Raw genomic sequence first — 26,484 nt, 5'->3', positions numbered from 1 at the left:
CAGTGATTGGTTACCAGAATGAGATTTTCACTCTGCAGCGCAGTGTGCGCTGTTACGAAAACAAAATTTCAAGTACATCCATTTGCTAACCGTGCAAGCGTTAGTTTTTCCTAGGTCGCATGCTCGCATAGCTGATCACTTTACGTAGTCGGTCTCACAACGGCAGCACCGCCGCTCATCTTTGCGCACCCGGCACACCCCAAGTACGTCGCGGGTCGGCAAAAACCGTTACTTGGAAATTGGCATTCCAATCCTTGTAATCTTGTAGCCGTAACAGTTTTGTGTGTCCATCTTGCAAGTATTGCCAGTAATACAGTACGTTCAGTACATTCAGACGTGTGCCTCTATCGAGACTGCTGTATAGATAGTGCGCTGCATGAACACTATTATCTTTCTTGGGAGAGTCCAGACAGCCAATGCCTCGCCGCAGACCTGGCACATTGCTGACACATGGGCGAATCCGCCAAATGTATTGCGTACTTTCTATCATTCGTAGGGTATTTTCGGTTCACGACAATGCACCATGTTGATCTGACTGTTGTAGGTAGGTGGTGGTGGTGGTGCACCGTACGCCACACCACGTGCCAATTAATGGCTGGATGTTTCCGTTCCACCCTATTCCGGGCGATCTGTCGAAGAAGCAGATGGTACACGTCCTTCGATGTCGACAGTGTTCCACGATGAACGTGCGCACATACGTTAACGGGAGCGATATATGGCGGACACTGACCGGAGAAAGATGCGATTTTGGTACTAGTTCTTCGATGATGGTCCCCGTAAGCGAGTGATTCCGGTTGTGCACCGTTTGAGCATAGTATTAATATAAAAGGCACGCGCCTTGTCCTACATGTTCACTAAACCAACGCCCCCCTCTCACGCTGGGAAGGTAAGCGTGTTGTACTGTCCCTTAAAGAGCTGTCCCAGGCGTACGTAGTACCCAAAAGCCGCCTGAATCCTCATAGACATCGTGTGCGTCAAGGGGAGAAGGTGTGTCAGGTGGCACATCATGGGCGCGAGACAAAGGTTGACGAATAACACTCGCTGCGGCATATCCATCGACCATAGGGCGTTCAGTCGTACTGCCGTGCGGAATCTGAGTAACAGACTTCGGTAGTTGTCCGCAGCCGTTCCCGCTGTCTCCTTATGAAAGGTGATATCCAAACAGCGGAGGGTTTGCACAGCAGGTAAGGGTCCTTCCGTTCTTGGTTTGAGTCCACGCCCCACATGCATGAATTGTGATTTTCGGTAGTTTACCACACTTCCACCTGCCATCCCATACGTTTGTAGCCAATCCAGGGTTGTTTGAGTCTCCTCCTCATTCCGTAAGAGGATCACAGTGTCATCCGCGAATGCTCTGCATTTGAATGAGAAATGCCGTAGGGAGATCCCGGTAGGACGGCGGCGAAGGCCTGCGAGGCACGGTCCTAAGGCTGTCGCATAAAGGAGGATCGAAAACCATCTGAGCTACCCAACCACGACTCGGGCCCCGTCCTGTCAGTTTTACTTTCCCCAGTACCACATCAGTGATTGGTTACCGTTTGTTTATAAATTAAATTTCTGACTTTGCAGTTTCACCCTTAAATGAGAGGTTATATTTGTCACAAACGCAAAGGCAGATGTGTTTTAACCATTGGCACGTCAGTTTACCACCACAGTACTTTTACAAAGTGTCCGCTGTTCACAGCAAACCACTTGAAGAATTGTAGGGGCTGCAACTGGACCCAGAGAGAGAGAATATACGTAGTAGGTCTGTGGCCATTACCAGGAGGTCCATGCAGTATCACGATGTACTTTTAGCCGCCTTGTTTTGTGTAGGCATTCTGCGATTGATTTTAAAACAGGAAGTGCTAGTACAAACTTTTAGGATAAATAACTGCCGCCGGCTGCGGTGGCAGTGCGGTTATAGGCGCTTCAGTCCGGAACCGCGAGACTGCTACGGTCGCAGTTTCAAATCCTGCCTCGGGCATGGACGTGTGTGATGTCCTTAGGTTAATTAGGTTTAAGTAGTTTTAAGTTCTAGGGGACTGATGACCTCAGCAGTTAAGTCCCATAGTGCTCAGCGCCAAATAATCGCCGAATTTCTTTTGGAAATCACGTCTACCGCTTGTGCAGCGTATAAGTGCAACCAGAGAAGCAACGAAACTACGTGTATTTCTCATTTCAAGTCAGTACTGTTTAAAAATATATCGTCTGTTACAGATTTTGTACATTTCTCTTATACAAAAGCATACAAACAAGTTTGACGTATTTAACTTTACGTAAACATATGAATTTATGAACATATGAAGAGCCGAAACACGAGGTGGCATGGACTCGCCTAATGTCTGAAGTAGTGCTGGAGGGAACTGACACCATGAATCCTTTAGAGCTGTCCATAAATCCGTAAGACGGCGAGGGGATGGTGAACTCTTCTGAACAGCACGCTGCAAGTCATCAGAGATATGCTCAATAATTTTTATGTCTGGGGAGTTTGGCGGCCGACGGAAGTGTTTAAACTAAGAAGAGTGATCCTGGAGCAACTCTGTAGCAAATCTGGACGTGTGGGCTGTCGTATTGTCCTGCTGTGATTACCCAAGTCCGTCGCAATGCACGATGGACATAAATGGATGCAGGGAATCAGACAGGAAGCTTACGTACGCGTCACCTGTCAGAGTCATATGACTACAACTGAACACGCCCCGCGCTATTACAGAGCCTGCACCCGCTTGAACGTCCCCTGCTGACATGCAGGATCCATGAATTCATGAGGTTGTCTCCATACCCATACGCGTCCGTTGGCTCGATACAATCTGAAACGAGACTCGTCCGACCAGGCAAAATGTTTCTAGTCACCAACAGTCCATTTTCGGTGTTGACGAGCCCAGACGAGACCTAAAGCTTTGTGTCGTGCAGTTATCAAGGTTAGACGAGTGGACCTTCGGCTACGAAAGCCAATATCGATGATGTTTCGTTGAATGGTTCGAACGCCTACAATTGTTGATGGCCCAGCAATGAAATCTGAACCAATTTGCGGAAGTGTTGCACCTCTGTCACGCTGAACGATTGTCTTCAGTCGTCGTTGGTCCCGTTCTTGCAGGATTCTTTTCCAGCCGCACTGATGATGATCTACAGGATTTCTGATATTCACGGTTCACTCATGGAGTGGTCGTACAGAAAAATCCCCACTTGATGCTACCTCAAAGATGCTGTGTCTCATTGCTCGTGCGCCGACTGTAACACCACGTTCAAACTCACTTAAATCGTGATCACTCACTATTGTGGCAGCAGTAACCGATCTAATAACTGCGCTAGACACTTGTTGTCATATATATTGTCCCGATCGCAGCGCCGTATTCTGCCTGTTTACATATCTCTTTATTGGAATACACATGCCTGTACCAGTTTCTTTAACGCTTCGGTGTAGTTTCTGGCTATCAATTCTTAATGTTAAGAGTCGTAATTTCGTTGTTTCCTGATTCACTTTCATTCTCCACAAGCCTTCTTTTTACCTCACTTAACATGGCACAGTGTGGTTTACTTTGCTTCACTCTGGTCGTGGTGTTGCCTCTCTGTGGGACTGTCTCTCTTTGGCTGCACACATTCAGTGGCAATCGAGGATTTTTTTTCTTTTGTCTCTCATTACAGTTGTAACGAAAGTCGTCGGAAGCGCTGCTTAGGCAGGCACCTAACTGATACTATCCAGTTGGTATATATGACCACCTGGCAAAAGCATGGATAACCACCTTTTGCAACCGCCGTGAGACGTGCAGAGAAAGAGTCAATGAGGTTCCGGAAGATACCGACAGGTATGTGGAGCCATGCTGACTCCCCTGCTGTAGCCATCTGGTCGGTTGAGGATCCGTGGCGCTAACAGAGATAGTCACACAGGTTTTATGTAGGGGTTTATATCCGGGGAGTATAGTGGCAGGTAGTGTACGGTTAACTTACCCTGGAGCTCTTCGAACCACGCACATACACTGCAACCTGTTTGATACGTTGCATTGTCCTCCTGGTAGATGCCGCCGTGCCGAGGAAAACCGAACTACATGTAGGGATGGGCATGGTTCCCAAGGATAGATGCATACTTGTGTTGATCCACTGTGTCTTACAGAATTAGGAAATCACCCAGGGAATGACCCCTGGGCTGGACCTTTTCGACGATTGTTGCAGGCTGTTTCACGCCGTACTGGCCAACGGTTATCTGTTCGGTGGGGCAAATAAAGGCGAGTTATCTCTCGCTACTCAGTGGATGTACAGTTGCGATACTGTCGTGCAAATTCCAATCTCTGTCGCCGACGAACCGCAGTCAGCATGGGTGCATGAACCAAGTGCCTGCTGCGGAGGCAGATACATAGCAACACTCGCTGAACGGTTGTTGAGGAGACGCTTTTGGTAGGCCCTAGGTTCATCTGCCCTGGCAGTTGCTCTACAACTGCACGTCTATTCTCCCGTGCATATCTCCACAGAGTCGTTCACCCCTGTTATCTATGGCCCGTTGTGGAACACAGTTACTTTGGGGCCGGTTTTGGATAGCGCCATTTTGAAATGCACGGTATACTTTAAGCAGGCAGGCACGCGAACAGTTTACAAACTTAACCGTTTCGGAAATGCTTGCACCCGTGATTCGAAAGCCAGTGATCATGCCATTTTGGATATCAGATAACTCGTTTACTTTTTGCATTCCGACAACGACTACATTAGAATGAAATTTTCACTCTATAGCGGAGTGTACGCTGATATGAAAGTTCCTGGGAGATTTAAACTGTGTGCCGGACCGAGACTCGAATTTGGGAACTTTGCCTTTCGCGAGCAAGTGCTCTACCAACTGAGCTACCCAAGCACGACTCACGCCCCGTCCTCACAGCTTTAATTCCGCCAGTGCCTCGTCTCCTGCCTTCCAAATTTCGAAGAAGCTCTACTGCGAAACTAGCAGAAATAGCAATCCTGGAAGAAAGGATATTGTGGAGACATGGCTTAACCACAGCCTGGGGGATGTTTCTAGAATGAAATTTTCACTCTACAGCGCAGCGCTGCTACCTCGTCTCCTACCTTACAAACTTCACAGAAGCTCTCCTGCGAACTTGGCGGAATTAAACCTGTGAGGACGGGGCGTGAGTCGTGCTTGGTTAGCTCAGTTGGTAGACCAGTTGCCCGCGAAAGGCTTCGGTCCCGACTTCGAGGTCTCGGTCCGGCACACAGTTTTAATCTACCAGGAAGTTTCATATCAGCGCACACTCCGCTGCAGAGTGAAAATCTCATTCTGGAAACATACCCAAGGCTGTGGCTAAGCCATGTCTCCGCAATTTCTTTCGAGAGTGTTAGTTGTGCAAGGTTCGCAGGAGAGCTTGGAAGGTAGGAGACGAGGTACTGGCGGAATTAAAGCTGTGAGGACGGGGCGTGAGTCGTGCTTGGGTAGCTCAGCTGATAGAGCACTTGCCAGCGAAAGGCAAAGGTCTCGAGTTCGAGTCTCGGTCTGGCTCACAGTTTTAATCTGCCAGGAAGTTTCAACGACTACACTGTTTCCTGTGTGCCCCCGACCAGGCTTTGTATACCCTTCGCTGCTAGTGTTGCCATCTACCGTCTGTTTGTGGTTACTACACGTTGAAAAACATAGGTGGGGCTCACATTAATGTGACTGGACTGTCTATAAGCAAACGTTGCCTCCAAACACAACTTTTTAATTTTTTCACTACACTTCACTTTAAGGGGTTGGTATTATAGCTATTTCACCCTAAAATTCTACCCTTCTGAGAGGATTCTGAGATTACCGTGATAGTATAATGTTGTTGTTGTGGTCTTCAGTCCAGAGACTGTATAGATGCAGCTCTCTATGCTACTCTAGCCTGGGCAGGTTTCTTCATCTCCAACTAACTACTGCAACCTACAACCAACACCTGCTTAGTATATTCATCTTCTGGTCTCCCTCTACGATTTTTATCCTCCACACTTCCCTCAAATACTAAATTGGTGGTCCCTTGATGTCTCCGAATGTGTCCTACCAACCGATGCCTTATCGTAGTCAACTTGTGCCACAAATTCCTCTTCTCCCCAATTCTGTTCAGTACCTCCTCATTAGTAACGTGATCTACCTATCTAATCTTCAGCATTCTGCTGTAGCACCACATTTCGAAAGCTTGTATTCTCTTCTTGTCTAAACTATTTATCGTCCATGTTTCACTTCTATACATGGCTACACTCCATACAAACAGTTTCAGAAACGACTTCCTGACATTTAAATCTATACTCGACGTTTACAAATTTTTCTTCTTCAGAAACCCTTTCCTTGCCATTGCAAGTCTACATTTCATATCCTCTCTACTTCGACCATCATCAGTTATTTTGCTCCCCAAGTAGCAAAACTCCTTTACTTCTTTAAGTGTCTCATTTCCTAATCTAATTCCCTCAGCATCACCGAGTTAATTCGACTACATTCCATTATCCTCGTTTTGCTTTTGTTGATGTTCGTCTTCTACCCTCCTTTCAAGACACTGTCCATTCCGTTCAACTCCTCTACCAGGTCCTTTGCTATCTCTGACAGAATTACAATGTCGTCGGCAGACCTCAAAGTTCTTATTTCTCCCTCATAGTTTTTAATACCTACTCCAAATTTTTCTTTTGCTTCCTTCACTGCTTACTTTATACAAATTTTTTGTTACAACCATATTACTATATTTACAGTTATTTTTTCATTTATGTAGCTACTTAACAGTGTTTGATACATGTTTAACGCGGATTCTAGAACGATTTCTTTCCGCAGACTCTTCTAATTACACCTACTTTTAATTAGATTCATTGATAATAAGATATAAATTGCAATCGTTGCACTTTTTACTTGCTTCATGCTACGTTCGTTTTGTGCGTTTGTGGTATGTCAGTGTTGTCACTGTCACTCGAATCATAGCCGGTACTGGAGCTACTCGAGCACTCTATGTCGGCCTGTCTTCGTCTTCTGCGCCTTCCGTGCTGATGAGTCTGTTCCTATATTTCATTTTCTGCTTTTCAGATGTTTTTGGTGATTGCATGTAACTGTGTCCATGTATCTGGGTTCCTAAGTGCATCGAAATTTTTTTTCCGTCATGTATTCTATGTTATTATGTAAGTGCCTATTTTAATGCACTTCAAAAGGAAGTGTTCTGGGGAGATAATTTGCCCGCATGTGTAACGACTGCTTTCTGAAACCGACATGTGCTGCAAGTGCGTAGAATAAAGACCATGTGCAGTTACAAAATGAACCATACCTCGGCTGGGGTTGACATGCCGCAACCGTAACAACGCACTGATATTGGAGAGAAATGAAGAGACTCGGCGGCACTTGCTACTCTCGTCCCACTCTTTTTGTCAGTTGCCCAGAAGCCAATTTTTTTAATTGGCACCTGTCTTCGATGTGCTGCCCAGTGATCTACAGCACTCGCTCAGGTGTACTCATCTTCAGCCAGTATGCTGCAGCTCGATATCTGATAGTCATCCTCGACTGGGTAAATTCCAAGCACCACATACATCCAATCCACTGATGTGGTGCCCCATATAGTCCAAGTACCATACTCCTCTGTCCCCGCCTAACAGTGGCCCTATTCATTATGAGAGCGAGTCTATGTGCCCATGTACTAGCTGCAATGTTCTGTACCGACTCTAATGCATTTTTTGCTGTAAACTTTCAGAAACACGCTCTGTATTTTACTTATCCGTTGAGTAGCATGAAAAGTATAAATCGTTACCAGTTTCCAGCGGAATACTCGCCAAAGTGTTTTACCTGAGATGTACCTAATAAGGTAAAGAGGGTGATGGTTTCAGTGTTCAGTTGCTACATAGGAAAACTGCATTCTAGTGTGCCTGTGATCTAGAATACGCGGAAGGAAACTAGTTTTTGAAAGTTGTGGCAGTGACAGGCAACTTTCAGGCTGACATCATTAATCTGACTCTTTCCAAAGAGGTGTCGCAAGGCCCAACGTTACCGACCGATCGCCGTGTCATCCTTCGGCGACAGGCGTCATTGGATGCGGTTATGGAGGGTCATGTGGTCAGGACATCTGTCTCCCGACTGTTGTTAGCTTTTGTGACAGGAATAGCTCTGACAGGCCTGAGAAATAGCGTGCTGTGTGAATATACGATAAGGCGTCGTCGCCATATGTTAACATAAAACGAAAACTGCATTGTCGCTACAGTGACCGAATGATACGATGCGAGGTTATAGAACTAGATTTTCGTTCTTTCTCTGCTACTGGCAAGCCACTGATGACAAGAACGACTGATCTACACTTCTTAGCGTGATGCTTGGCTACCAAATTGCACGAGTACCACTGTTCATGAGACAGTAGTCTGATGTACTCATATGAAGACATGTGGACGGCACGTTCACTCCAGTAACATCGGTTCATCAGTGACTTTTTTTTTTCTTAACTCGTTCGCAATAAGTGTTCTTTGTGACGTTTGAGAAAGAGGAGTGAACAATTTAACTTATATTTTTCTGAAATGCACCGAGGGAGGTGTCGCAGTGGTTACACAGTGGACTCGCGTTCGGGAGGACGACTGTTCAATCCCGCGACCGGCCATAATGATTTAGGTTTTCCGTGATTTCCCTATATCCTTCCAGGCAAATGCCGGGATGGTTCCTTCGAAAGGGTGCGGCCGACTTCCTTTCCCATCCTTCCCTAATCCGATGAGACCGATGACCTCGCTGTTTGGTCTCCTCTCCCAAAACAACTCAACTCTAAAATGCTCTAAGACAAAAAAGGACGCACCACAAAGAAATTAACTGAATGGGACGGAAATCGGTAGATGTGGTGCACATGTACGGACAAACAAATGATTACAATTTAAGAAAAATTGGATGATTTATTCAAGAGAAAGAGCTTTACAAATTGAGCAAGTCAATAATGTGTTAGTCCACCTCTGGCCATTATCCAAGAAGTCCAAGCATTTGTTCGGCTGGACACTAATTGACTGAGTTGTTGGATGTAACAAAATCTGTCCAATTGGTACATTACATCGTCAAAATCCGAGATGGTTGGAGTGGCCTGTCTGTAATGCTCCAAAATTTCTCCATTGGGCAGAGATCACAGCTACCTTGCTAGCCGATGTACGGTCCGGCAAGCACAGAAACAACCAGTAGAAACTATTGCCGTATGCGGACGAGCATTATCTTGCTGAAATGTAAGCCATGAAGGGCAGCAAAATGGGGCGTAGAGTATCGTCGACGTACCGCTGTGCTGTTAGGTTGCTGCCGGTGACAATAAAAGGGATTCTGCTATGAAAAGAACTGAAACCCCAGACCATCACTCATGGTTGCCAGGCAATATCAAAGGTGAAAGCTAGGTTGGTATCCCACCACTGATTGTAGCGTCTCCAGACAGGTCTATGTTATGAAACTTCCTGGCAGATTAAAATTGTTTGCCGGACCGAGACTCAAACTCGGGACCTTTGCCTTTCACGGGAAAGTGCTCTACCACTGAGCTACCCAAGCACGATTCACGCCCCGTCCTCACAACTTTGATTCCGCCAGTACCTCGTTTCCTACCTTCCAAACTTCACAGAAGCTCTCCTGCGAACCTGGCAGAATCAGCACTCCTGGAAGAAAGGATAGTGCGGAGACATGACTTAGCCATAACCTGGGGGATGTTTCTAGAATGAAATTTTCACTCTACAGCGGAATGGCCGCTGATATGAAACTTCCTGACAGATTAAAACTGTGTACGGGACCGAGACTCGGGACATTTGCCTTCGCGGGCAAGTGCTCTACCAACTGAGCTACTCAAGCACGACTCACTCCCCGTCCTCACAGCTTTAATTCCACCAGTACCTCGTCTCCTACCTTGCAAAGCACTTGCCCGCGAAAGGTAAAGGTCCCGAGTTCGAGTCTCGGTCCGGCACACAGTTTTAATCGGCCAGGGTGTTTCATATCAGCGCACACTCCGCTGTAGAGTGAAAATTTCATTCAGGTCTTTGTTAGTGATCGGGACTCGGTTCGAAGTCTGACTCATCACAAAAGACAGTCAACGAGATTCCTGTCCGAAGACGTTTGTGGATACGCCCTGGACAACGGTATGAAAGCAGCCTGCCTGTCGCCCTCCACCCCGCTCGACAACCAGAAATGGTAGTCTGGCGTGGCATTTCCTCTCGTAGCGGTACTCCTTCGGTTCTCATCTGCCGCACCCTTACGACACAGTGGTGCAATATTCTACACCTTGTATTGTTTCCCTACATTTAAATCCATCCTGGACTTACATTTCAGCTAGACAGTACCAGGCTGCAGACTGTCAGAGTTTCTACTGCTTCTTTTCGTGCTTGTGAAACCATTCAATGGTCATCAGTGTCACTAGATCTACACCAACTGATAATCTTTGATGCATTATGGACAGCGCCCTCCAACCACCTCGGTATTTTGACGATCTAACGCACCAGTTGGACAGAGTTCGGTACAATATCCCTTAGGAGGACATCCAGCAACTCAGTCTAACAAGAGCAAGCCGAAAAACCACTTGCATAAGGGCCAGATGTGGACCAACGTGTTACTGACTTGTTCAATTTGTGAATCTCCTTCTCTTGCATAAAGCAAACAATTTTTCTGAAATTATAGTCTTTTATTTGCCTGTCCATATACATCACATCTACCGTTTTCCAACCCAGTCATACAATTCCTTCCTCATGCGTCGTGTTTCTTTTCTTTTTTTTCAGGAAATATCTTAAGAAGATAATTCCACTCCCCTTAAACATGATTAAACGCAAGATTATTTAAATCAACAAGAAAGATAACACAACATCTCCGAACCGTACGTGCAATGAGTATTACATTAATAACTTTTAGGTTATAACAGAAAATAAATGTTGTCTTTATTGAGTTGCAGAAGCATGACTGTAACCTACAACCCATTAACTTATGATTTCTAGCACCTTTTGACTACCATGTGGCAGTTCTGTTTGTGCAGGCCTTATAACGTGATGAGTTTTTGCGTCATATACTTCACGTTTGATCCAATTAGGTCTGTCCTTTTTCACTACCACATTGGATGTCTATAGTGAGCTGCTGATTAATCGTACTTGCCTGTGGCATTCACTTTGTTTTTTTCCGGTTTTGCTCTTGCCGCGAATCGTTAACCTACTCCAGTAACGTTTCCAGCTGAGCCCCATCTTCAGCGGCTTTCTTCTAAGTCAGCCACCGTAAACTACCCGCTCGATGGATGCAACTATTCCCACCTTATTACTTTGTGAGCTTGTCTCCAAAGCACATCCTGATCATGATAAATATAGCAGGTACGTCTGGTTCTTACTTTCTGGACAAATATTCAGCCATACCACGGAAATCAATAGAGTCTATGTTGAGTAATCGTGTGATACCTATCCATTCGAATACATGGTATCACAACACGTCCAAGTTAACTATGAACTGCCTCTGAAACAGCTGTTTATAATGTTCTCCTTAGCATAAATCATGCCCATCTTCTTCACGCACCCCACACACACCAACGGGCATGTAACATTACACAGTGGAGTATTTGTAGTGACAACCTGGTCAAAATTTCAAACGTTAAAGTGTGTCCAACGATAGCAGCAAGTACTTACCCTCTGGTGGGTGATAACGCAATTTTCTGGGGACTCAGGCAAGTCTGTTAGCTTCTAGCAACAGTAGAGGAAGAGCTTTTCTGTCAGGGAACGTGTTTCGTGACTGAGGTATTGGTATATTAGTACATTTTGTGGTTTCATTAAATGATTGTTCTAAACTGAAGCAAATATAAATGTTAAAAGATTATAACAGCTTGAATTTACCATACGGGCTAATCTAATTCCTTAAATTTGTAACACAATAACGACATCGAAATGTTTTACTAAACAGTATTCTTTAGCAGTTTTGAATGTGTGTCGGGGCTTGTCGGACCTATCCTGAAGTTCAATCGTGATTGTTATAGCACTGAGAGCCAGTGAAAAGAAAAATAGTTCCCCAAATTTCCCTTACGAAAATATATGGTTTTTAAAATAATATAATGGTTTTATTAATATTAGTGAAAAGTTCTCGTGAGTTTCGATTACAAACGATCTTAGAACTAAATGTGTAATCTGTATGAATCAATACAACCTGTAAAGCTTTATTTATTGACATTTAATGATCTTATTTTTAATAAATAGAAAGAAAGAAAACACTTACAGGTATTTTTCATACACCTCATCCTAAATATCACGATCTCATGTATAAACAAAATCACAGGATGAGGCTGACAATATCTGAGCGGAGACCTGGGACAATCGAGCATTGTGATCGGGATCATTAGATAAATAAACGTAACAGCCGCACCAACCTAGATTACAGATACTAGCTATGCACCTCTTTGCGTGTATATGGAACAAAGTACGTGAAACACAGTTATACATATATTTAGAGTTGCTGAATAACTTTGAGGGAGTTTTTTTAAAAACTAAACACTGCTTGAAATTAATACAGACGAACTACTTCTGGAATAACCATGTACTTGAGGAGGCATTTGGCTACCCTAATAGAAGCATTCCTGTCATCTTATAGCTACCAAACATGTATCTCTGTACGAGATCTTCCAGCAGATTAACTGTCCGAATAAAAATGCTAGAACCATGGTGATGTCGTTAGAGGGGCATGATAGTGAACTCACAGTGGTCATTTGGCCACAAAATTTGACCTATCTGAACCCAATTTAACACATCTGGGACGGTGTCAGACGTCAGCTTCGAGCTCACAAACCACCGCCTCGAAATATGCGTGCATTGCATGAAAACGTAATCGCTACTATATTGCGTTCCAAAGATTACCTGTCATTAAGCATGTGGTCGTAATATTTAGGCTCATTAGTGTAGCACGTCTCAAAGCTCGTTCTTCCATTGTTAATGGAGGATGGATTTTTTTCTCACGTCTATAAGAATTAAATCGCAAGTTGATACAGCCATGGTCTCGTCTGTTTTCGACAAAGAACTACTTCGAGTTCAACTGCTGATACGTTGGACACTGTCTAATGTTTAAGATGTGTTCAGTACTACACGTCATCCGCTTATCGCCTAATTTTGGTAACGTAAGTTTCTTTGAAATCCAAATTTCGTACAGAACAGTTTGAGGTATTCTTCTGTGCTCGTTGCGCCTAATTCCTGTAACTTCGTGTCATACGATTGGGTTAAATAAGATCGACATAACATCCTACTTACGTGCGGACTCTAAGAGCAGACATGCGATGGAGCCTTACCGAAACATAAACAGACGGCGCTGCTGCGAAGAATCATAAGGGATCGAGCAAAAACCACTCGTGTGAATTAACACTTTAATAGTAATTCACTTGTTTAGGTACCCCATATAATTAGTTTTACTTACGTATCGTTTGACAACGCGTTTCGGGATAATCCCATCGTCACATCTGTCAAAACAGATGTAAAGTATTTTGTCGCCTCCTACTTCACGACTACATCTACATCTGCGTCTACATAGATACTCCGCATGCCACCGTAAGGTGCGTGGCGGAGGGTACTCTATACCACTACTTGTCATTTCCCCCACAGTTCTACTCGGAAATAGAGCGAGGAGAAAACGACTATCTGTACACCTCCGTATGAGCCCTAATATCTCGTGTCTTATCTTACTGGTCCTCACGCGCGATGTATGTTGGCGGCTGTAGAATCATTCAGCAGTAAGGTTCAATTGCCGGTTCCCTAAATTTTCCCAATAGTGTTTCCCGAAGAGAGCGCGGCCTTCTCTCCAGGGATTACCATTTGAGTTCCCGCAACATCTCCGTAACACGTAAGTTTTGTTCGAAACTACCGGTGACAAATCTAGCAGCCCTCCTCTTAATTGCTTTGATGTTTTCCTTCAATCTGAACTGGCACGGATCCCAAACACTCGAGCAATACTCAAGAAAAGGTCGCAACCAGTGTCTTATATGCGGTCTCCTTAACAGATGAATCACTCTTTCCTAAAATTCTCCCATAAGCCGATGTCGACCATTTGTCTTCCCCACCACAGTTTTGTCTCCGATGAACACTCACCGTCCATTACAATATACTGGGTTCTAATATGTGAGAAGTCTTCGAGCCACTCACATATCTGTGAACTTATTCCATATTCTCGTACCTTCTTTAACAGCCTGGAATTGGGCAACGTGTCAAATGCTTTCCAGAAATCTAGAAATATGGAATATGCCTGTTGCTCTACATCCACTGTTCTCAGCATACTATGTGAGAAAAGGGCAAGCTGAGTTTCGCACGAGCGATGCTTTCTAAAACCATGCTGATTCGTGGACACGAGATGCTTAGCGCCAACAAAGTTTATTATATTCGAAATGAGAATGTGTTCAAGGATTCTGCAGCAAACAGAAGTTAGGGACATTAGTCTGTAATTTTGCGGGCCCGTTCTTTTACCTTTCTTACATTCTGGAGTCACCTGCGCTTTTTTTCCAGTCGCATGGCATTATGTGCAAGGCGAGAGATTCGCGATAAATGAAAGCTAGGTAATGGGTCAATGCCATGTAGTCTCTTTGTAAAATCGGGCTGGTATTCCATTCGGGCCCGGTGATTTATTTGATTCTAAATCTTTAAGTTGCTTCTCTACGCCAGGTATCCTTATTTCTATGTCGTCCAGACGTGAGTCTGTCCAACGGTCAAATGCCGGATTGTTTCCACGGTTGTCCTGCGTGAACTATTTCTTGAACGTGAAATTTAAATTTTGGGTTTCGTTTCGCTATCTTCAACTGCCACATCACACTGGTCAACAAGGGACTGAATGGAAACCTTAGACCCGCTTAGCGATTTTACATACGACCTTAATTTTCTCGGGTTCTCTGCCAGATATTTTGCTAAGGTGTTGCGGTGGTAGTTGTCGAATGCTTGGCACATAGATCTTTTCACAGACGCATGCACCTCTTGTAACCTTCGCCTGTCGCCGTTTCTGCGTCCCCATTTGAACCTAGAGTGCAACAGCCTCTGCCTCCTCAGCAACTTACAAATTTCGATATTAAACTAAGGTGTGTCTTATCCATCCTTTATCCACTTACTATGGACTTACCTCTCGAGACCACGATTCACAATCTGCTTAAACTTTGCTCATAATTCCTCTATATCCATTTATCGGTACTAAGTGATGACAGTTCACTGTCTAAGTAAGACGTTAATAACTGCTTGGCCTCTCTATCTAGCAGAAATATCCTCCTAGCCTTCTTGACTGATTTATTAACTTTCGTAATCGTAGATGCTGGAGTGACATCATAATCGATAATACCTGTGACTATACTGACATTGTTGATGAGGTCCGGCCTATTTGTAGCTATGAGGCTTAATATATTTCACTTGAGTATGGGCTGCCGAGCTAGCTGCACTAGGGAATGAAGATGGAGGCAACAAGGTACTTTGTGTCGTTTTTGACAGATCTGATGATGTTGTTATCCCGAAACGCGTAGTTAGATAATAATAATAATAATGAGCGTATGGCATTGGTGGCCGGGAGACCCCGCGCGGGGCGGTTCGGCCGCCGCTCCACAAGTTCTTTAACGCCACTACGGCGACTTGCGAGTGAATGAGGATGAAATGATGATGAAAGACACACAACACCCAGTCATCTCGAGGCAGGGAAACAGAGAAAATCCCTGACCCCGCCTGGAATCGAACCCGGGACCCCATGCGGGGGGGAAGCGAGAACGCTACCGCAAGACCACGAGCCGCGGCCGTAGTTAGATGATAAATAAGTTTAAAAAAATTATATTGTCTAGTAGACAAGTGTTTTACCATTTAGTGTCCAATATGGTCGCAGGCTTCCTGAGAAACTTCTCTTCTAATCTGATAAAGTAACGCTTTACTTGTATGCAAGACATAATTCGTAAGCTTCCCCTACTGATCGGTATTTTGCGCTTTGGTCCACTTGCAGAACACGTTCCACACTGAACCACCGACGGCGACTAATAACAAAGAAACACCTGCACTAACTAGCTTACTTTCTGATAGAATCGAGTATGAACGAATTTTTCCCGCTCGTAAAAATTGTGCATTTCTTGCTGTTTCAGGTTGCTGACGACAAGCATGGGGGTCGATCAAGGAAGAGTAATCGATACCGGACCGCCGACCTCAGCTGACAACTTCTCCTCCACGTGAGTACAGTGTCAGCCAATGTATATTTGCTCCATGCTTTTCTGTTTCACTTGGCGTCCACGGATAAGAAGTGAACTTCACTTTCAGAGTCTGCGATGTACACCTCGCGAATCGGTGTTACTACCTTCTGCACCTTGCGAACTCCCTCAGTGCAGCTGTCCGCATACGAAACAACCAACTTTACCGATCAGGCTTGCTTACGCCACTGTAGCACCGATCTAATGGACTCGTATATCCACAGGATTACTCACGTCCGTCTGTGCGTTACCCGAGAACTGACACTGGTCACAGTGTATCGGTCTACATCTTCCTCTCATTTATATTCGTCCCTGAAGACGGATGTGCCCATCGTAAATCATAATATAAATACGTGACTTGACACCAGCAGCTAGCATCAAAGGCTAATGAAAACAGAAGTACGAGATACAATTTTGAAAATAACCGCCTTGGTAAACTCAACAATTTACAACACTGGGAAATTGCAACGAAAGAATACATTCAACAACCTTTGTTGCTATCCAGTTCATATTGAAATACATTAAGAAAATCTATTACGACGCGTATCGTTGACATCCGGGTGTTGTGGGGTTCTAGAACTTATTTTCAACCTAAACGTAATGCTGGTGTCTGGTATCAGGAACAGCATTACCTCCTCCATGATAGAGGCCGTAGGTTCCGAAAATATCGATGATGACGTTTTGAAAATCAGTGGCCAAGGCAGTTAAGTAAATGGAATATTTATTGACTTTTACTTACTAAATTAGGTTACATTCTTTCTCGGATTTCAGGCTATGTCCCTACCAAATTTCATTCAAAGCGGTTCAGCTATTTAGTCGTGTAAACGTAACGGGCATAATATTAGTACGGATTGAACAAAATTATCCAAGAATGAAGACAAATGAGAGACGGCTTCATTCAATCCAACAGAAACACAAATCAAGGTGCTTTATTTTTCTGCAGATGATTTAGCTCTTGTGGCACTTTCGTAGGGTGACATGTATCGTTCTGTACAATGTTAACAGATTGTATCAGAGAAATACGGCACTGACAGTAACTTCACAAAGGCAAAAGTATGGTCTTCTGTCGAAGATACCTAGTGGAAAGTAAGTTCCGATTGAAAAATAGAATTCCAGAAGGAGTGAGCCCATCCACATATAGACTATTCTTTGTGGAAGAAACAGACCTACCTGAAAAAGCTACCAGGTGTAAAGCAGCAATGGTAGTCATTAATAATATAATGAAACCTTCCATAGTCCTGAAATACATCAGAATACGGATTTATAAGAACTGTTCTGTGCTACAGCAACGAAACCTGAATATTAAAGGCAAAAGATGCTCAAAGACTAACTGCTTGTGAAATGAAATTCTTGAGACGAAATCGGATCAGAAGAGAAACTAAGATATGCTGGACGGACTTAAAGTGGAACCCCTCACATGTTACATGCAGAACACCTAAAGCTAGAGGAGAAAGCATGAGCGACGAATGAGGTTGAAGATGATCCTAAAATCCATACTCCACTACCACCTCAGTGGTATACAATCGCTAGGTTCACCAGAGAAAAGATGGCAGGAAAACCTCAAGACGAGATTGTAATAGGTCAAGGGGCCTAAAATTTTGAGGGAAGAAAAAGAAGTAGGATCTAAAATATCGGCTCAAATGTGATGGCAAAACGTGAGGATATTTCCAGCTGCAAACTGATTGACAACTTTGTGTAAATACACAGAAACGAAAAATTTTGGACTTCACAAAACGCAGAATTGCTGTAACCTATAATATCAATGAGTCGCAAATGGAATCAGTCAACTCACCCAAATGTCTTGGTGTAACAGTTCGCCTGGGTATGACATATAAAACGATTACATATGCTGAACCGTAGCTAAATCAGATCGCTGGTTGGGTTCATTGGTATGATAAAACATGTACTTATATGTCTTATTATCCAAGAAAAAGTATTTTTTCGATCAGACAGCCTTACCTCTGCTTGGAGTGAATCAAGGCGTGATAATGAAGTGGGACGTAAAACAATCGGAAACGATTGATATTTGTGTCACACACAGTTTTCTGCATTTATTATGTTGATTTCGCAATTACTATTACATTTTATCTCTCTCAGAAGGATATATATATATATATATATATATATATATATATATATATATATATATATATATATATAACACTGCGTTAAATTAATTTTACATACAGTATGTAAATGTTTTACTTTATAGCTTGTACGAAGTATTTGGCTATTTAAAATATCTGAACAAACTAAGTTCGATTTTATGTAATATAAAATTGAAATACATAGGTGACGAAGAGCATTTAGTCAATTGCCTACAGCAGATTCATCAATCACAGCTCGGCAACGACCATGTGCATCTCATTGGATTTCAATTTTTTTTGTTGACCGCTTGATTAGTATTCGACTTTCGCAGATCCTTGTTGCAGGACGCTGATGTGCTATAGTTACCAGACCGATATTCTTATGAAGTGTGGTTCATCCTCACTTTTTTTTAAACAAATTTACTGTGTTCCTTTCCCATAATTGTTATTATTGTGGTCTTCACTCTGGAAATTGCTTTTAGGCATCTCTCCGTGATCATTCATCCTGTAGAAACCTCTTAATCTCCACATAACTAAAGGAGAGTAGTACACAGTTAAACATGGTGCACAGAGAAATATTCAGTTTGAACTGTTCCTAGTGATACTGATATCACTAAATGTTGACCTTTATCAGAGACATCTGTGGCTGCAACGGTGGAAAATTTGGAGAGCTGTATTCCCCTTTACATGTTATTGTATGTTTCTGGTAGTCAGAATTACAATTATCTTATATTTTTCAGTTTAATATTTTGCATAATACATGCAGCTACGAGGAATTTGCTATTCTGTGATCAATGTACAGTAGTAGCTATATACTGACCAGTTTTAGATGTACAGATATGAATCTTAACCAGTCTTGTAGTTTATGGTGTCTTCAGCACACAGTGAAACACTTGTGTACAGTACATAGTGAGACAGTGTAGACCCGTGGTTGCTGGGAAATTCAGGCCTATGACGATTTGTGAAGTTGCATAATGTGCTGATGAAAATTATCTTAAGGCAGTCACATCGACAAATGTAGCTTTTGGTCTTAGAAAACGTGGAATTTATCCGTTTAATGTGAACATCTTCGGTGAGTTCAATTTCGTTATGTCTGCGGTTTCAGACCAGTCTCTAAATACTAACGGTGTACGTAATCCAGCAGAGCCGCTGGATACAGAGGGATGTGTGACCCCTCCAAGCAATTGGAAAGATGACATGTAAAATGTTGATGCAGTCAGTTGAACTTTCTACATTGATAACCCTAACACTAGCAAATCATGTATCTCACTGGAGAAGTTTCGTGATTTCCGTAAGGATACTCGTGGAAAAACGGAGAGGCATCATACTGACCTCAGCACCTGAGAAGGGAACTATTGAATAAAACTTTCAAGGAAAAGGGTAATGTTAGAAGGCAAAGAGAAAATAAGTGCTATAAGATCAACAAGCTAATGTGAAAATAACGGGGCATAAAGTAAAACTGATGAACAAGGAGTTAAAGATGTCTCATCTGATGAATCAGAGAGCCGTAGATCACTACAACTTCTTAATTCGAACTGGTGTGTTGTGATAGGTGGTTGTATTAAGAAAAAAATCTCAATTTTTTTTATTTTTAGCTAAAGTGTTGAAGAAACAGATGACGGTGAGAAATATTTGGTCTCGTACCATCTAGAAAATAAAATAAAAAACAAGTTTTGTATTCTCATAAGCAGAAGATCCAGTTAGTGTATCACAAAGGACACTGATTATTCTGCCTTCAGCTTTGCCTATAGCTACCGAAGGACTACATTCAATGTCCCAAGTCCAATGAATTTTGTTAGTTTTATTGCCAGTGTCACGTGCTCATTGACTCACCTCGGAAGACGTTCCCTGCAGTTGGCAACGAAACGTCAGGAAGAAGAAAGGATCGCTATATAGCAAACATCCTGAGGCATCAAGTAAAAGTCAGCTTGTTAATGGAGGAAACTGTGCGGGGTAGAACCTGCAGAGAGTGGATAAGGCTTGACGTCAGTAAGTAGTTTTAAGCAGATATAGGTAGCAGTAGTTACGAGTGGGTGAGATCAGTACACAGTGAAACAAAAATTACCTTTTAACGATTTCGTAGAAATTACTTCTTACAGAACAGAATGTTTGTGTTTATTCAGAAGAAGAATTCTTTACCAATACTTTGAAATGATAAAAAGCCAATGAATGTACAATTTTAAAAATATGCTGCAAATCTTTCACTCTGTACTGCGCATAGCACACAGTGAAAACGTCAGGAAGAAGAAGTTTATAGATGGACCTCAGCCTCACAGCCCAGAATTTTTAACTAATGAAGACGCAGGCCGTGAAAGCCTACACGTTATGATGATTCCATAGTTACTTGGGAACATAAAGCCCATGAATGACGGCAAATAGACTACAACTAACCGAAAATAACTATTTCCAATCGATGGTAGGTTCAGTTGGAGCACATGCCCCAGTCCATTTCATGTAAACACAGCTTACACCATCAGGAGCAACCAGTAGCTTGGACAGTGCCTTGTTCACAACATGGTTCAATGGATTCGTGGGGTCTGTGCCTCGCCCGAACCCTACCATCAATTCTTACCAACTTAAATCGGTATCATCTGATCGGGCTACGGTTTTGAGCCATCCAGTGTCCAAGTGATGTGGTCACGAATCTAGGATAGGCATTGCAGACGACGTCGCGCTGTTAGCAACAGCACTCGCATCGGTCGTGTGCTGCCACATCCCACTAACGCAAAATTTCGCAGCGCTCCCCTAACGGATACGTTCCTCGTTGTCCCACATTGATTTCTGCGGTTATTTCTCGCAGTGTTGCTTGTCTATTAACACTGACAACTCCACACAATCGGCGTCGGCCACTCCTTTGTCCGTGGCGGGAGATAATGCCTGAAATTTGGTATTCTCGGCACACTCTTTGCACTGTGGGTTTTAGAATTTTGAATTCTCTAATGATTTCCAGACAGGAATGTCCCATGCGTCCAGTTCTAACTTTCATTCCGCGTTCAGAGTCTGTTAAGTCACGACGGAAACCTTTTCACATGAATCACCTGAGTACAAATTGCACTGCCCATTTATAATTTGTACACGCGATGCTACCACCATGTTTATATGCACATATGACTATACCATGAGTTTAATCACCTTACTCTATGCTGAAGTAAACTCTTTGCGATTTACGCAATAAAACGCAAATAAAGAGCAGTGTAAATGGTATATTATGACCGTCTCCGTGTCACTTAAAGAAATATTTTGCACTACGGGCCACATGACAAAAAAAAAAGAAAAAAAATACTTCAATCAAATTTCTGTACTGGTTATAACTTTTCGCTCCATCTGTTTTATCCCTGCTGCCTTCATAATACCAAAGAGTGAATTCCTTGGAATGACGTCTAAAGCTTTACCTAAATCAACAAATGCTATAAACATAGGTTTACCTTTCTTCAATCTAGCTTCTACGATAAATCGTAGCGTCATTTTTCCCATTCTTCTGTAAATAATTCGTGTTAGTAGTTTGCAACAGTGACTTATAAAAGTTGTGGTTCCCTATTATTCACAAATGTCTGCTTACTCTGAAGTAGGAGCTGCTATTTTCGTATTGATGTCTGTGGGTATTTCGCCTGTCTCATCGTGGCGCCAGATGAAGAAGACATTGAATATTTTCTCAGGAAATTAATAGAGGAGTATAAAAAAGGGGCCTTCAAGTCAACATGCATAAAACGAAACAAATCAAGATTTGACGCTGAAAGAGATCATGGGGACAATTACACATACTGAAGTAAAAATCACACGCCATGATAAACTACATAAGGAAATTAGTTCAAGAATAAATGTTGGAAAGTCCACTATTAGAACATTAACTGGGATTTTATGGGGCGAAGAGTTTAGAAAGAAAATAAATTTAGAAAATTCACAACAATTGTTGGAAACATTATGACACATACAGATCAGAACTACGACGGGATTCTGATAGGTAATTGACTTTATAAATAAGAACTGTATTTAATCTTCATATTCCTTCTTCTGCTCAATACATTTTTTGATATATTTGGTCCAGCTTCTTTAACACATGTAAAATAAAAAATTCCTACTATGCTGCAACAGACTCATCGACTGCCCTTCTGACTTACTCAAAGTTCAGAAACCGTTTCCATTGAGACATTTCTCGATGTTTGGGAACAGACAATAGTCTGGGGGGGGGGGGGGGGGGAGGGGTGGGAGAGGACCAAGTCAGGCGAATAAGCACGATATTTGAGAGAATTTCAAAGTGAAGCTCTGCCAAATTTTGCTGCGTGATGGCCCCATGTGAGGAAGGGCATTGCTTTACAGAAACAATATTTCTTTTCTCAACTGTACTCGACGTTTGGAGGCCAGTTCTTACTTCATTTTTCCGAGAAGATAAACACAGCGCCTTGCCGCGATGGTTTTACCACGTTGTAAGTAATCAATAAGTAAGATTGCATCTTTACCTCAAAAGACGGTTGCGAGCATCATGTCTGGTGATCTTTGTGTCTTGAACTTCTTTGGACGTGGTGAACCATGGAGTGTTCTTCGGTCTCTGGATTATAAATGTACATCGATGTTTCATCCATCGTGCCGAAACGATCCAAAAATCGCATAGAATCTCGGCAAAATTGGACGACAATGGACTGTGAACCAATCATTCGTTCACGCTTTTGGACTGCAATGAGACATTTGGGAACCCATTTGGCTGAGAGCTTTCTCATGTCCAAAATCTCTTGAATATATTATATTATATTATATTAGATTAGATTAATACTTGTTCCATAGATCATGAATACGACACTTCGTAATGATGTGGAACGTGTCAGGTTAATGAAAGATGTTTGTACAAGATATTACATTACACAAAATATTGCATGACACTAATGCTTAAGTTAGTTTTTTTCCCTCCCTTAATTTATATCTAAAAATTCAGCCAATGAGTAGAAGGAGTTGTCATCTAGAAATTCTTTTAATTTATTTTTAAATGTTGCTTGACTATCTGTCAGGTTTTTGATGCTGTTTGGTAGGTGACCAAAGACTTTTGTGGCGTCATAATTTACCCCCTTCTGTGCCAAAGTCAGATTTAACCCTGCATAGTGAAGATCATCGTTTCTCCTGGTGTTATAGCTATGCACACTGCTATTACTTTTGAACTGGGCTGGATTAATAAGTGGATATATATACTGTGAGGTTACTGTGAGGATCCTTAGATCCTTAAATAGATGTCTGCAAGATGACCGTGGGTGGGCTCCAGCAATTATTCTGATTACACGTTTTTGAGCAATGAATACTTTTCTACTCAACGATGAATTACCCCAGAATATGATACCATACGAAAGCAGTGAATGAAAGTAGGCATAGTAAGCTAATTTACTGAGATTCTTATCACCAAAATTTGCAATAACCCTAATAACATACGTAGCCGAACTCAGACGTTTCAGCAGACCATCAATGTGTTGCTTCCAGTTTAACCTCTCATCAATGGACACACCTAAAAATTTTGAAAATTCTACCTTAGCTACAGACTTCTGTTCAAAGTCTATATTTATTACTGGAGTTGTGCCATTTACTGTACGGAACTGTATATACTGTGTTTTATCAAAATTTAAAGAGAGTCCGTTTGCTGAGAACCACTTAATAATTTTGTGAAAAACATCATTTACAATTACATCACTTAGTTCTTGGTTTTTGGATGTTATAACTATACTTGTATCATCAGCAAAAAGAACTAACTTTGCATCTTCATCAATATGGACTGGTAAGTCATTAATGTATATCAAGAACAGTAAAGGACCTAAGCCCGAACCCTGTGGGACCCTGTGCTTGTTAGCCCCCCCAGTATGAGGAATCAGCTGTTGTATTAACATTACATGAACCACTTATTTCAACTTTCTGCATTCTTCCAGTTAAGTTTGAATTAAACCATTTGTCCACTGCCCCACTCAAACCATAATGATTTAGCTTATCTAAAAGAATTCCATGATTTACACAGTCAAAGGCCTTTGAGAGATCACAAAAAATACCAATGGATGATGTCCGGTTATTCAGAGCATTTAATATTTGATCAGTGAAAGTGTATATAACATTTTCTGTTGAAAAGCGTTTCTGAAAACCAAACTGACATTTTGTTAGTACTTTATTTTTACATATATGGGAGGCTACTCTTCAATACATTAGTTTCTCAAAAATTTTTGATAGAGCTGTCAGAAGAGATATTGGGCGATAGTTGTTGACATCCGACGTATCCCCCTTTTTATGCAATGGTTTTACAATGGCATATTTCAGTCTATCGGGGAAAACACCTTGCTCCAAAGAGGTATTACATACGTGACTGAGAATCCTACTTATCTGTGGGGAACAAGCTTTAAGTATCTTGCTGGAAATGCCATCAAATATGATGGACACGTTCTCGGGAGATGCCCAAGGTCTCTGTTATCTAATTAGCGGTCATACTCCTATCATCGAGGATCATGGAGTGAACAGCATCCACGGTTTATGGAATTGTTGAGCTGGGCTCCCAGGACGCTTTTCACCTTCAGTGCTGAAACGATTTGTTTGAAACGCAGGAAGGCAATTCTTCTCTTTCAGAAAAATATACGTAATCATAGCACAATTCTCTATTTACTAGCGCCATGTTAACTCAAACTTTAATTCTCCTGTAAGTAACATCCACATTTCCCACATTCGTGGATGGACCTTCAACTTTACGTTTCACTTTAAGCCATTCCTACTTCGTGCTTTTGTACTTTTGCCAGTTTCATTTCTTGAACATATGTGTTCCGTCTTGCCGCCTTCGTTTGTTCCACGTATTTATTTTCTCCTTCCTTTAATTAAATTGTCCTCGTGTCCTCAGTATTGTACGGCTGATTGAATACTGTCCACGAACTACCTCGTTGCGTATGAGATTTTGACGTCAGTTTCCTGCGCTTTCCTATTACATCACACTATCATTGAGAGGTTCTCCTGTCGCTAGTGGATAAACATGACCTAAAATTTTGTTGGAACACTTTTATTCTTTTGAGTCACAGCGTGCTCTTGTTTCAGGGTGCAGCTGACGACGAAGCCGACTGTGAAGAAACAGCAGGAAGCCTCAGACTACGACCCGTTCTCCGAGAGGCATGTGGAGCACCCCAACTCGTGAGTGTCGTTCACTTTCCACAGTCAACACAGGCTAGGCGTTGATGGCGGTAATTTCGTTTACATCTGATTTGCTGAGTTTGACCCGTATCTCTGGCGTGCACTGCCCGCACTGTGCAGCGCTCCCATGTAGGTCACGTCTCAGAATGTTCCTTTTTCTCTTCTTCAGCCTTTTCCTAGTCAGTGATTGAGAAACCTTTCATCAGCGATTTGGTGTATTTTTTTATTTTCATTCAGTCGTCGCAGTTGTCAGTCCGTCTATTTTTTGACCGGGTTTGTGAAAGAATGGTTTACTGAAAGCAGCATGACACTCTGTTTGAAGCGATTTCTCTCGCGCAACGCGAAGCTGAGTGCGTCATACATACAGTAATTCTAGTACACTTTTCTTGCTTTGTTATGTATTATAAAAGTTGTTTAAAAAAGAAGAATGTTTTTCGTAATTTGGTTAAATATTTTACTTCTTGCTTCCGTGCTCACTATTAAAACGCATAACTTTTAATATTTCATATTCAGGACAATAAAATAAGAGAATGTAAACAGAAATATGACATTTCATTTACAAACTTGCACTAAAAAAAAGGGCTCAAATGGGTCTGAGCAATATGAGACTTAACTTCTGAGATCATCAGTCCCCTAGAACTTAGAACTACGTAAACCTAATTAACCTAAGGACATCACACACACCCATGCCCGAGGCAGGATTCGGACCTGCGACCGTAGCTGTCCCGCGGTTCCAGACTAGAGCGCCTAGAACCGCTCGGCCACCCCGGCCGGCCTTGCACTCCAATAACGGTTTTATCTTATAGGCAGATAATAATAAATTTATACGCTGAACTGAAACGAATTTTAATTTCTTATCCATGGGTGTGAGTAGCTCCAAGACGTCTTAAGTAACAGGACCTATTCTGTTGTCCTCGACGGAGAGCGTTTATCAGAAAGACAGGCATCGTTAGGCGTGCCCCTGGGAAGTGTGATAGTACCGCCGTTACCTTCTGTATTAATAAATGATATGACGGACAGGATGGGCATCAGCAATCTGCCATTGTTTGCTGCTTATGCTGCGTTGTACGGTAAGTTACTATAGGAGGGTTCATCATGACTTAGACAGAATTTCTAGCTGGTGCGTTCAACTGCATCTAGCTCTGAATGTAGAGAGATATAAGTTAATGCAGATGAGCAGGAAAAACAAA

At 42.5% G+C, this 26,484-nt stretch overlaps 1 protein-coding gene across 1 annotated transcript in view; it reads left to right on the top strand.

Moving 5' to 3' along the window:
- LOC126354752 (proton-coupled amino acid transporter-like protein pathetic) overlaps positions 1 to 26,484 on the top strand; it is a 144,862-nt gene that overhangs the window by 29,604 nt on the left and 88,774 nt on the right. Inside the window, exons 2-3 of the mRNA XM_050004632.1 lie at positions 15,975 to 16,058; positions 25,202 to 25,294. Of these exons, the coding sequence (XP_049860589.1) occupies positions 15,991 to 16,058; positions 25,202 to 25,294 (161 nt within the window). The 5' untranslated portion in view covers positions 15,975 to 15,990. The remainder of the gene's footprint in view (positions 1 to 15,974; positions 16,059 to 25,201; positions 25,295 to 26,484) is intronic.

This window comes from Schistocerca gregaria, chromosome 3, assembly GCF_023897955.1.
Source record: "Schistocerca gregaria isolate iqSchGreg1 chromosome 3, iqSchGreg1.2, whole genome shotgun sequence".
NCBI classification, from domain to species: domain Eukaryota; kingdom Metazoa; phylum Arthropoda; class Insecta; order Orthoptera; family Acrididae; genus Schistocerca; species Schistocerca gregaria.
The sequence above is the reverse complement of the archived record's forward strand: the minus strand, read 5'-3'. Positions and strand labels throughout refer to the sequence as shown.